A 13,900-nucleotide genomic window follows, 5' to 3' on the forward strand; every position below is an offset into this window, starting at 1 on the left:
TTTCTCACCCTCAGACCTGTGTGGCCAGCTCTTCTGTTCTGTAGGCTCCGCATCCCCCAGCCAGAGTTCGTGTCACCTGCTCAACTCGCTGCTGGAAGAAAGGCTCTCTGAGTGCCCTGGGCCCAGGGGTGCCTGCTGTGTAGCGGCGGCAGGAGTTGTGCTGCGGGCAGTCAGTCCTTGTGTCTGCCAGTACAGCTGCTGCCAGCACGTTAAGCGGCACGTGGGGCTCATAAAGGCAAATGGGAGAATACGGCTGTGGGACGCAGCGCACCACATGAAAGGATCTCTTTGCTTAGTCATCTTTAACGAGGCAGCGTGAGAGGGCAGCCTAACCCCAGCCCAGTTATGCTGCAGTCTTTTGCTAGCCCTAGAGGGCAGAGTTAAATTTATGGAGTGGGGTTAGTATATGCTGTAAATGTTTCTCCATTAAATGTGTTTCTCATTTTAAATATAAATATTAAAATCTTACTTGTGTTTAAATATAAATACATTTGACATTCATGAAAAGGGTACCAGGCAGTGCTCTTTAAATCTTAAATTTGTTTGGTTTCTGAGGGTGAGTTAATCCCTTCTAAGAAGATATTTATCTGAAAACTTGCCCTGGCATAAATATGTTTTCTTTCTGATTTAGTGTTAGCTCTTTAATCCCTAATTTTAAGAATTAAACATGATGAAATGGCATTTGTACCAGATGAATTTGATGTATTGCATTAAGAGATCGAGATAAATACATTTTAACGGCTCCTGCACCATGCTGGTGGAGAAGTAATTGCTTAAGAGGCAATAAATGAAGAAAAGCTTGTAGTATGTAGAGGTGGTAAGGTTCCCTTTTAATTTTTTTTCTATCTCTAATAACATTAACACTTAAATCGACCCAATTAGGTTTTAAAATATATGTTTTAGCTAGTAAAATCTGACTCTTCTGGGTCCCCTGCTTTTTGCTGCCTAATAGCTGGTTGTAGACAGGTTGTTGCTACGCCAAGATTAACAGGCCAGCATATCGCTTCAGAACCGAGAGCTTTGAAGTTGCAAAGTATTAATGAGAGAAATAAAAAATCCTAGACAGATGCAAGAGTTGCAGTTGTTGGGAACTTGTGTCAGCCAAAGAATTTCTTTTGTCTCCGAGGCTGAGGCAAGCTTTTCATTTTTGTTTCTTTTCCTCCCTTTTTGATCCCTGTTGGGAGGATCTTCATGTTTGAAATTTCCAAATACCTAATTTGTGTGTTTAACTTGAGTCTGTGTTTACTTAATACCGCTCTTTCTTCCCTCTGACTTTCACGTTTGCTTTTCCTCTGCCAACTTTGAACTTGCTGCAGCTCAGGAGAACGAGAGCTAAATGAACCGCCGCAGATAAAACTGTAACGAGAAGAGCAACGTCTGCGAATGATCCTTTGCTGTTTCCTGAGTCATTCCAGCCTCATTAATCAGTGCTCGCACTGAGGCGGCTGTGCGATGTGTTATGTCGCCGGCACAGCAGCTTCTCCGTCCCTTTCCCCCACCCCCTGCGTGCCAACACAGTGGGGAAAACTAGAGAGGGAAGCCATCAATCTTGCCTGTCGTTCGTGTCAGCAGTGATTCTCCTCTTGACTTCCTGTTCTTGCCGTCCTGCCCACCACCTGTGTTTAGAATTAGCTCGGATGCTGTGGGCTGCGCTTGGCTCTTCACCTGTTCTGCCCCGACGGCATGGCTATCAAAATAAAGCAGGGGGCTAAATGCTATAGCATGTGAATGGACACCATTCACAGCAGGGTGGGTTGCAGAGGGATTTCTGCTGCAGCTGTTGTTGTATTACAGCTATTGTAATGCTGCCATTGTCTTCTGTGATAGTGAAGTTTATAGGTCTGAAATCTCTTGCTGCTTTTTCAGCCCAAAGGTGAGCATAACTTTTTTTTTTATTATTAAACTAAGTGGAAAATATTTGTTAAATACGTTATATAGCTGCAGAGGTGTATCTCCCATCAGTTGGCTTCTTGGGTTAGAATTATGAATAGAGACTAAAGAAATCAATTACTTAGAAGCTTTATCCTTACCTTCAGTTACCTAGGGGATATAATTAGCGGAAGATTCTTGAGGACTTGATTTGTATCTCTCCATATCTGGCCAGTGGGAGGTCTTGAAAATGTTCATCTCCCCCCTCACTGAGTACCAGTAGACTGAAAAGCTGAGATGTATTGCCTGCATTGTTTTAGGTTGGAATTAAGGTCATAATCTTATGGTCTGTTGTATTCCTCTATACTGAATGAAAAGGAAAAAGCAGTCCCATTGGCAGCTTTCTCCTATCTCCTTGAATGGGTGCTAGCTTTTTCAGTTTTTAAAAATAAGTAAAAGATGAAAGTAGCATAAGCTTTCCTTATCATTGTAGCTGTATCCTCATCTGATGTCATTTCAAGTGTGTGATGGCAATATTTATGTGGAGTTACAAAGAAGCAGGTCTTAATCTCTATGAATGCTTTTATTGATTTTATTGCATGACTCCTTTGAGAAACAGATGAACTGTGTTACGACTGATTTTACAACATATGTGAGAAGCAATTATCTGTTGACCACGCCAGATAGGAATATCTAACTTCAATCCAGCTCTCTTTGAATTCCTCAAACTAAATGTGACAGGCATAGCCAGGATACTAAGAACTGGCGCACCAAAATTTTGTTGATCAGCTTGAGTCTTTTCAGTATCATTCTCAGCATTTTCAGAGGCTTGAATTGTTTTTTTCTTTCGAGTGGGTGCAGTTTGAAGCTTCCCAATCACTAGTTCCCTCACTAAATCACCAGATTTTGTGTCCATGCTTTGCCTTCTGGTATGATGACAGTTCATATTGGCCTGGGTCTTATCCTGAGCAATTAAAATAATAATAATAATAAATTATTCCTGGTGCAGAATCTAAAAAAAAAAAGTTTTTTTAAATAAAATTAGTAACTTCCTATAATTTTAAAAAGAGACAGAGGTGGCTTCTTATATTAATAAACAAAAGAAGAATTGCCCTTTTAAGCATTGCAGATGTGGTGCTGAGCTCATGGAAAGAGTCCTTTATCATTATGATCAAAGACAGAATGAAACGTTTGCAGTGATGAGTTCTTCTATTGCTTTCCACTGAATTTTTAGCTTGGTAAGAACAGTTTTAGATCATGATTAGTTGTATATTTCCATAACTTCTAAGCCCTTTTCAGAATCTGTAATGTTTAATTCAAAAGAAAGACGTTTCCACAGATTCTTTTAAAGAGACTACAAAGTATTTAAATGTAAAATTTTATGTTTGTAAATGTTTCATGTGGACAGTATAACTTTTTTAAAGATATTCTGTAACTGTCATTGTCTAGATATCAAATACATGTATCTGAATAACACATATTTGGATTGTACAGATGTCTAAATTAGAGGCTATTAACGAAGTAAATTTGAGTCAGCTGAAAGTCATGGAATGAAATAGAGAAACTTTTTGTCAAACTTCTTCTACAGCTGCAAATAGTTTAAGGAGCTTATGACATCCTGCTCTGGAGGATGCAAAAAGCTTTTAAACGCAATTGGAAAAGCAACGTGTGCAGCTACGAGCATCCAAAGCACTGCATGGCTGTGCTGAGACATTGGGCTGCTTGAAGAGTTTGGAAGTATCTCTGTGGGCTCATCAAGAGAGGCCTGTCTCTGCTTTCTGAGGTGTGCAGCTCAGCCTGGAGAAGGGAAGGGGGATTTATTAGAATTGTAGAAGGGATTTTGCTGAGTTCTCCAGTTCTGGCATCTTTGCCTGATGCAGGGAATGAGGGTGGATTTGACAGCCAAAGTGAGGCCTTGACTCCTGACTGCAGCGTGGCCTACTGAGAAAAGCTGAGCTTTGGCCCAAGACAGCAGGACTGGAGTTTGAAGCAACTGTCTTTTCCAGTATGGTCTTTTGCTTTCAAAGTAGGTGTGGGGTATTTGGGTTGTTATGCTCTGGGACAGGAACACAACACTTAGTCCTGGTAGATCAGGTGCATTTCCATGTTGTCGGTTTTCCAGCAAGAGGAGCAGCAATGTTCAATCCCTAGTGAAGAGGTAAGAGAACACGTGAATTTTAACAAGTTTTAGACCAAACTTATTTTAGAAATGCTGCTAGGAAAATCACTGTGGTGTTTTGGAGTTGCCATGCAGAAGTCTTACAGAGAGAAAACAAGTAATATATGTTAAAACACTTGTTGGATACCATGTTTTTGATAGGAGTGTGGGTTTACATAAAGCATTAATGGTGTAGGTGCACACACCATCCAGAGTTAAACACAGGACCAGCAGGCTCACACTTGTGCTCACTACAGATATTTGAATGAGTGAGTGCCTATGGGCTGAAACTTCATGTCTTGTGACTTTCGCTCTGCCCCTTTGGGAAGTCTTCACTCCTTTTGTTTTCATCCCTTTCCAGCTTCAGTGCACCCAGCTCTCATCTCCTGACATAGCACATTCCAGTGCTATGATTTCATGGTACTAGGCAGCCCTCCCCTGCCACGCTGCTCTGCTGCCCGCTGCCTCTCATGGGGTGAACAAACAGCGAATGTAAACTCTCTCCAAAGGAGCAATGTTCTCTGTATATTTTTAGTGCTAGAAATTCAAGATTCATTTAAGGGTGGGTATTTTTGTATTTTTTAATATAGACTTTTGCTAATGCAATTTGCTGAACATCTCATGTTTTATGTTGTTGAAGAGAATCAAAGGAGTGAAAGATGAAAGACTTCTAGTCAAATGGTCCCTCAGCTGGCAGCCAGTGTGGATTTGCTCTTTGTAGTGATTTGCTAGTGTAGCCTGGCTCAGTTTTTATTATTGGATTTACTTGTTTCTGTTAACTTAAAGTTCCATACTTTAAGAAATTGCTGAGCTTTGACTTGCTATAATGCTGCTACTGTTTGATTCTCATGCTTGACTGATTATTTATTGCCCATACACTGAACAAACCTTTTATAAGTGGTCGTTTACCATTTGAACACAGAGGCACCATTAAAGATGCTGTGCTTGTGTTCACTGGTAGACTGTTTCCTGGGTAGACAGAAAACTTCATTCTCTGTTTATTTTAAATTGCGTCCATTTTACATTGTGCATGGATGTTTTCTTTCCAGCTTGTAGCGTGTCAGCAAATATTAACTTATAGTTTTACCCATCTTTAATTAGCTCATTGTCACCCTTCAAGTATTTTGAGTTAAGGCAGAACTTGAACGTGCAAGATATACTGAGACACCAATGTTTTTGATTTTGTTAGTGAAAAATGATTTTGGACTGTCTGTTAAAATGTCTCTATTGCATTTGTACCATCTATTTGAGAATATTATACTCCACGCAGGGGACAGTTTTGCCAATACAACTGATACGTTCATAGTGACTTCATCTACAAAGTGGGCAGTGATCTGGGAAGATCCTGACCGTGTTTTGGGAAACATATGTTGCAAGCACTAAGACTACAAGAGTTCAGAGGCTGAAAGGCTTTGGGCCTGAGGAGGTTCGTGGGTAGAGCTGTCCTCCATGGTTTTAAAGTGGAGGTTTTAAAGCAGATCTGTGGAGTACACCGTGATCCCAGCTTTCTGGTACAGCAGACACTTACCCCAAGGGATAGACTTATTTGTGCTCTGGAGCAGCATGGAGCTTCAGAGTCCATGAGGGAAACAAAGCAATAACAAGGGGACATTTTACACGATACTTTGTCTATGCTACACTCAAAAGATGTGCACATTTCTGCACCATCTTTTAACATAGTCATCTAAATGTACTTTATTTGGTGCAGGTCCACAGTAGATTTCTACAATGTCATAAAGTTTCTTCAGTATTCTAACAGTGCAGTTTGGAATCCTTCTCTGTATTGTCACTGCATTCAAAGCAGTAGTAGCCTCCTTAATCAGTGCCTCCTTACTGTCTTGATGTGCTGTGCCCTGCTGGGCAGCAGGGCATGGGAAAGAATGAGCAGCAGAAGAAAATACTAGGAGAACATGGGAGGTGCAAAACTATGTAGAAAAGAGAATGAGAGGGGCTGTGGGCAACTGTAGCTTGTGTAGAATAGTGTGGTTAAACAGGCATATAAATCTGGAAAGCTGGAAAACAAGCAGCACTGTGGATAGAAAGGAAGGAGGAAGGGAGCATCAGGGTTTGAGCTGAATGAAGAGAGACAGGAACATGAGAATAGGAGATGTGCTCTGAGGAAAAGCTAGTTGTTCCAGGATCCCTGTGGGTCCAGAACACTATTTCAGTAATCATCTATTTATATCTTGTTTCTTTTCTGAGCTCTGTTCTCCTAGTGAAGAATTGGAATATGGGAAGCAAAAGACAAATGTTATGCCTGTTAAATACCTGTTGCGTTGCTTCACAGCTGCTCTATGTCCTTAACATCACAGCTCTGAACCCTGGTGAATCTTGAGTTTCTACTAAGTTTCATTTCATTTATGCATGTTGGGCTTCTTTCTGTCTCTTGCTCTAGGTGAGCATCTGGCCTCACTTGGCCAACAGCAAGTTACCTGCAGTCCTTGGGCCAGGTCATAGCTTCTGCCAGTGGTGATAAATGTGCTGCTATGGGTTCCTTGGCGAACAAGAAATATAAGGATTGCATATTTTGTAATGTGCAGAAAAGGAGTGTGGTGGTCGAGGACCTCATCGCAAGAACTGGGAGTTAGAATTGCTGTTTGAGGAAATGGTGTGATTTTTCACTGCACTGACTACCTGACAGCTACAAGGCTAGAGGTCCTCCAAGAGTACCTAGAAACTGACTCAGAAATAGACCTAGAAGTCAAGCTGTTATTTGGGATGGTGTGGGAAGGTTATTGCCTGGATTTAAACGTGTGGGCACTTATGAGAGAAATTAGCATGGCTGCCAACCCGAACTTCCTCTTACCTGTCAGCACAAACACTAATACATTGGATAAGAAAACTGTCTTGATTTGAAAAATTGGCTTACTTTTAAAGCAGGGAGAAATTTTCAGCAAATTCTGAAGGAAGTTGACCAGGCTTTTCAGAACTATAAATTATGTTTGAAAAAAGTTCTACTTTGAAACACTTTCTCAGTCATTTTTCTTGAGTCTGTCTGAGTCAAAAAGAATTAAGGGAATGCAGTCAATTTGGAGTCCTGTTTTTAATAGTTAAAAATACTGATACTTGTCCTTGACTCTTACTGCCATTTTATGTGGTTTCATAGTTGAATTACTACTTCTTTTTTCTCTTTTCACTCCCCCTAAACCCCCTCGGCCCATACATTTATAACAGATTCACAGGATTGGAAACAGATTATATCAATAAATAAATAATCTATTTTTTAATAGAGGTTTCTTATAAAATTAATCAGGAAAGAAATGATGCAGCCAGAAATACAATGAAATAGATGTTCCCATTGCACACCTGAGTCTGACAGTTTGTATCGTACAGCTTTGTACTGGGACTACCTGTTGAGGTTGCTGAGACCCTCATGTATAAGTTGAGCAGTCTTGCATACTCTCATAACTTGGCACGTTGCAAGCATTTTCTTATAAAACATTGCTGAATTACTTTCTGAATATGGTGGAATTCTTTGGAAGGGTCAGGAGGTAATTGATCATACAGTGACAGCTTAGGGTTCTGAGAAATGGTCAGATGGAGCGCAAAGATGCAGGAAAACAAATTTTCCAAGATGTAACTGTCACTTAGCCAAGTGATTTTTTTTTTTTAGTTCTTTTTAATCTCAGTTCACAACCTCAGCTTCTTAATCTTTTTTCTTTTTTTTTTCCCTGTGAACTCCCTTCAGATGTTCATTTTTTATTGGTATTGTGTATTCATGTGATCCTAAGCTGTGGTAAGGTTTCTTTACAGAACCCTTTAGAAACTCACCTGCTGCCAAGATGGTTAGTTTGAAGACTTTGATGGTCTTGACTTCTGAGTCAAGAAGTAGTTTTCTTTCAGGAACCACTCCAAACGTTCTTTGTAGCTAGCATAAGGCTGCAGTGTTCATGGGAGTTAAGATGGCAATCAACTTGGATACTATATATGTTTATAATAAAAATGTTCTCTTTGTTATGATCTTAAGTATCAGTATCAGAGTGGGCAATGTATTAAAGAGAAGCACAAAGTAAAAAAAGTGAAGAAAAGATGAATATACCACTTGGTTTCTGAAACCTAGTATTCACTGATCTTGTTTATAGCTGTGTTTGTTTATATATACAGTCTGATTTCTTAAAATCGTGCTAGTTGTCCGTCCCTGGGGTAAGGTAGAGTATTTTGACTGACTTTTTGCACCTACTTTTAAGCATCCCTAGAGAGGGCTTTCTAGTACATTTGGAAGCAGAAAGAAGGGACAAGTGCAAGTAAGGCTTTATTAATGAGTTAATTAATGAGTTTAAAAACATATATATATTTGTGCTTCTGTTAATTTTACTACTACTTTCTAACAGAATGTGGTAATGGATCGGATTTTCTCTGGTATCCAGCCGACTGGGACGCCTCATCTTGGTAACTACCTTGGAGCTATTCAGAACTGGGTGAATCTGCAGGAAAAGTACAACTCAGTGTTATACAGCATTATGGACCTGCACTCTCTCACCATGCCCAAGGAGCCAGCTGTCCTTCGACAAAACGTACTGGACACCACTGCTGCCATCCTTGCCTGTGGGATTGACCCAAGGAAGTGCTTCTTGTTCAGACAGTCACTGGTTAGTGCTCGTTATGTTAAAATTGTTTCTGGTTAAGTGGCTTTCCAGATATGTTAATGAATGAACATAGCATTATTACCAAATTCCTTTTGCTGTCTGTGTTTGTGGTCCTAGAAAATGTTAGCTGAAACTATGATCAGGAAGTCTGTTTGGACAGAAGTATGTTTTAAATTTCTCAGACTAAGTAAGATGCTTGTGCATGTCTTATGGATACCAGGTGCCCACCACAGTGTTCTCTCATTCCTCTTCCTTAACAGGACTCCCAGCTGCTTCTACTCATCACTGAGTTTTCTCCTTTCTTAAATCTGCTCACCTAGAGACACACACAGTGTCACTTATGGCTCAGCTTTGGATATTTTGCTCAAGTTACTTTTGGAGCAACTGTAGCTGGTTCTGATCTGATGTGGGGCAGCTACAGGGCTCTGCTCACAGAGGCCATCCCTGCAGCCCCACTGACACCAAAACCTTGCCATGTAAAACCAATACAACATGTTATGAATAACACACTGAAAAGACCTGTTAAGTATTAATTTACCTCCATAGGTTTCACCTTGGTCACAAAAGGTTGATGCTTAAATGCATAAGCGTAGTTTGTACAACCATAAGGGCAAGTAAAACACGTTTTTGTTTTTGTACTGGCATTTACCACTCAATCTGCTAGCAGCACAATATCTACTACTAGTGATTAGCATGGGATGCTTTGTGTCAGTTCCACATCATAAACTGTAGGAAGTTGAGTTTTCTCTGGGATTTTTCCCCCTCTTTTGATGTAACCTCCTTTTCATACACATCTTTTTTTCAACCTGATCTAGGTAATTCCTGGTGAAATAGTTGCTTCTTCATCTAATCACCCCGTGAAGTATTGAACTTGCCTTCTTACTTGGTACATGTCAGCCTGATCTATCACATGCTGCATTTTCCTGGAACATAACTTAATTTCTTGCCCCGTTAACTTTCCATAAACTGGCAAACTTCTGCAGTTTCCCACAGAGGCAGATGAGTCATAGCTTCTGCTGTTCTGAAGACTTCTTTAAACAGACTTGCAGTAGTACTTCAAAGGTGATGTATGCAGGGTCTGAATTTTGTCAATGAGAGATGAAACTCAGCCATTCCATTTCTCCTTTGAACATGCTTCTTTACCAACAGTTTTCTGTTGTTAAACTGCAAATGATAATCGTGACTCCATCTCCTTGATGGATTTTGAATTGATGAAGAGAGATTTACTTCCTGCTTTGCCCTTTCCTTTGGATTTGAAAATAAATCCCCGGTACATTAACACAGAATTCCAATAGAGGTATGATTAATTCAGCCTTTGTTCAAATCTGTTCGTCACTTCAAATTAAAAGTTTGAGTTTTACCTTGGCTCTAATCTGTCTTAATCTCATCCATTTTAATGCTGACATTAACTGGAATTTCAGTATGAGTTACAAGCCAGTAAATAGTCCAGTAAAAACCAGTCTGGATTGTTTTTCTTGTTCTTTTTTTAAAAGCAGCTGAACAATTCCTTTAGTTATTGAACTAACTGATCAGTAACTAAATACACAGCCGAGGTCTCTTCAGTGTGAAAGTGAGAAGAGAAATGATTTGCAGATCGTGGTTAGAGAGGAATGAAAAAGGGTTTATAAAACTGAAGGTGGTATGGAGAAAATAGATAAGGAAAAACCTTTTTATCCACTGAAGCATATAAACTAACGTATCAAACTGAAGTTATAAATACAATAATGAACTGATGTTAAAATAAGTGAACATCTACTCAATTCAGCACAAGCATGAAAGTATTGCATTTCTTGAAGCCCGTAATTGGGCTATGGGACTTCTTGGATGCAGTGCAGTCTGAAATGTATTCAGGAAAGGACTGAAAGAATTAACTTGAAAAATCTGTTGGGCTCTGTTACGTACCTGAGGTGCCACTTCTGAAGTGCCACCAAAGTTGATGCTATTTTATGTGTTGGCTGGTCTTTGTTAAATGTACTACAGTTTGTCCAGATATGTTTTTTCTTGTTACATAATGCTTTAGATTAAATATTTGCTTTCTATAGTTTGATGTTTTGAACCATGTTCTTATTAGTACCACAAGTGTATCAGTACAGCTTTCAGAAGTGGCTGATTTTTGCAGATTTTTGTAAGCTTTTTGTCATACTGCAAAGAGTGGGACTATGCCAGTTGTTTATGAATCCAGACCATTCTGTTAGGTTCAGGCTGCAGTGAAGTTGCTTTCCCAAAAACAACTCTTGAAGCTGTATGTGGGGGTCAAGTATACGCAGAGATGCACTTTGGCCTGTTACAATTGCATTAACAGGACCAGACACGGCTCTGGAAGCAATTAAAAGGAATATCTGCATGTAGCTGCTGATGCGAGGAAAGGAGACAGGAACATTGCTGATGTGATAATTGCATTAGTAGGATAAAAAAAATAGTAAGTTATGGAATGACATAATATTAAAATGATTATTCTGCTGCATAAAGTTGTGAGATAGGTTGTAGCTATTGCTAATTAAGAGTTTATTGCTTGACTTTTTGATTGATAATTACTACTTTAAGAAAAGAAAAGAGAAGAAAAGATGATCTCTCTTTTTCAGCAACTGTAGCAGTCCCTGAAGATGGTCTAAAAAAGACCCAGTTTTGTTTGCAAGCATTTGGCCTAGGTGTAAAAACAAAATAAACTGGCTGGATACTGACATGGCTGTGCTTTCAGAGGACAGCAAGACAAAAAAAAAAAAGAAATCCATCTGCAAATAGAGAGCTGCTTAACATGTTTGGTGATTGGTAGTGTGGCTTTCTGTTTTATCAGTTCAATTCAGTATCAAAAAGAGTTCTCAGTAGATTAGCATGCTACAGTTCTTGCTGTATTTTCTGTTCTATCTTGAAAATTGCACTTGTGTAGATCACAAAGTGCTGCTGCCACAGTCACTTCTGATTAAAACTTGAGTTCATTTTTCAATAAGCCCCATGCAATTATGTGATTATGAAAAGCATACTTGGTTTTAATCACTAAAACAAGCTACAAGTAATGACTGGAAGCGCCCTTTTTTGTTAGCAGTAAGAGCAGAATGAAAATCTTGCACTGTAAAAATATGGCAGTAAGGGCAAGCTCCTATTAAGAGAATTGATCATACAGTTACTATTGCAAATTATCCTGCATCCTTTAATGATTCTCTGGACCAAACTGGGCAGGAATGGTCTAGAGCTGCTGAAAAGAATTTTTTGTTTTAGCTTATTCTTTTTGTTCTTTCTCTTGCTTCTTGTGTTGCTTTCCAGGAATATGTTTGCCATATGTGAAAAAATTATTGATTATCTTGCTTCTCCAAAAGCTTGCGCATTTGGTAAGGATTGCACTGTCAGTAGCCTTTTATTTACAGCGTAGTTTATGCAGATCAAATCTCTAATCCAGAGCTATCTGAAATGCTTCTAAGATTTTCCCATATTTTATCATAATTTCCAATCCAAGCAGGAGGCAAAAGGCTGAACAATATTAAACACAAATGGACTATTGGGGAAAAAAGGTATAAGGAGAAGAGGGAGCTCTCAATTTTACAGCAGATCCAAAAGGTACAGTGGTGGGGTTACAGGTTACTTTTGAGACCCAGAACTGATTTCTGTAATGTCCATGCTTTGCAAGAGGAGTGATCAGCTGATGTTTTTATATGAGTTTGAAGGCATGTGGCATTCTTGTTTGTCATATATACAGCTCGGTTATCTCCTAATGAAAATTGGCTATGTATGCTTCAGGATTTTGTAAATTACTGTTTTTCATGACACACATAAACAGAAACTAAATGGCTGTTTGAATATTTGTCTATGTATACGTACATAGCTGTTCCGTAAATGCCTCCTACACTTGTACTAATTTGATCTCCATCTTTTGGAAGCAGTAGCTAGAATGAACAGGTGATGAGAACTTGAAAGTATTTAGAAATCATAAAGATGATGGTGAATATTTAGGACAGTGTTTGGAGCTGTGCTATCTGTGAGAAGTTATAAGCAAGTACATCTAGTTAAAGTATCTAAGAAAACACAATTATGACATATGTTGAACGCTAGAATGGCCTCCCAGTAAGCAAAGCATCTTCATTACTGTTGCTAGTTGTTTGTTTTTTAATTACATTTTCCTAGGCGGGAAGACAAGTCACGAAAGAGAGACAATTTCTGTAAAAATTAAATTGCATATTTCAAAATTACAAATTTTGATTCAGACCACAGCTGCCAGGTATATGAAAGCCTCTTTCCTCTTGAAGAAAACAATGTCAGGATACATATTGAGTAGCTGCCTTTGCCTACCAGGCATGAAAGAGAAGTAACAGATTAATGACTTATGCAACAAATCCCAAGAATACTATAAAAAAGAAGAAATTTATTCCTTAAATTGTACCATAACTGATAAAAGCTGTAACAGTCTTCTTTCATAAAACATAGAATGTTTTAATAAAAACAAAAAGCATAGTGAGGGGAAGAAAAAAAGACAGTAAGCAATCTGCACACATGGTAAGCTTGTATGTTATAACCCATTTACTCTGATTTCTGGTGGATACCATACACATTTAAGTTCTTACCCATAACCATCTTGTGTCTCATCTGCTTCACAGTCAAAACAATTTTAGAAACTGCTCTTGCTTTAATGTGGTCTCAGACTATTCTTCCTGTCCACCTACCTATCCTCATCAACACATGCTAAATATCCCAAGGGAAGCTAAAATTCCATCAGAGTTGATTGAGCAGGCAGAAGTTGATATGCTTGCCCTAGTGCTTCTCTGAGAAGTCCTGTGAGTTTCTAGACAACATCACATTCAATTTCTGGGTGGAAAATTGCAGTTATCAGCCTTTTGGATGGGGAGCTTAATTTTTCTAGTATAACAAACAGAGTGTTCTTGCAATGTGAAGGCAAATTGAAGTACTAACTCTGGGAGGTGGGAATTTGCCAATTTGTCTTAGCCTGAACTCCAAATGTCAAAATATGGCAGCTTAAATGTGTGTGCTAATTGTTTATTGCTATTATTTTCCAGAAACATCCATCTGCTTTGTATTGTGGGCAGAGTTTGAATGGATTCAGGATACTTCTTGTCCAATTTTCAGAGAGAATTAAAAGCTTCCATTGCATCACGGCTTATAAATTCATTAAAGTCCATTTAGTTTAGTATAATCCATTGAAAACTTCCTGTCATAGGAGAATGTATGTAACTAATCTAGAAAACTATTCTGCTTCTCTCATTCCTCCATTTTCTCTTCCATAGGACTGGGCTAGACATAACTAGAGCTCAGTGGGGAGAAATCATAGTTCAGTTAAATT

The 13,900-nt window shown here is 39.0% G+C and overlaps 1 protein-coding gene across 2 annotated transcripts in view; it reads left to right on the forward strand.

The window, feature by feature from the left end:
• The window catches only part of WARS2 (tryptophanyl tRNA synthetase 2, mitochondrial), a 47,146-nt gene that overhangs the window by 11,426 nt on the left and 21,820 nt on the right, over nucleotides 1–13,900 (forward strand). For both annotated transcript variants that reach the window (XM_003202691.4, XM_010718674.3), the window contains one exon: nucleotides 8,359–8,616. In XM_003202691.4, coding sequence (XP_003202739.3) covers nucleotides 8,359–8,616 — 258 coding nt within the window. The remainder of the gene's footprint in view (nucleotides 1–8,358; nucleotides 8,617–13,900) is intronic.

This window comes from Meleagris gallopavo, chromosome 1 (genome assembly GCF_000146605.3).
Source record: "Meleagris gallopavo isolate NT-WF06-2002-E0010 breed Aviagen turkey brand Nicholas breeding stock chromosome 1, Turkey_5.1, whole genome shotgun sequence".
In the NCBI taxonomy this organism is placed as follows: Eukaryota; Metazoa; Chordata; class Aves; order Galliformes; family Phasianidae; genus Meleagris; species Meleagris gallopavo.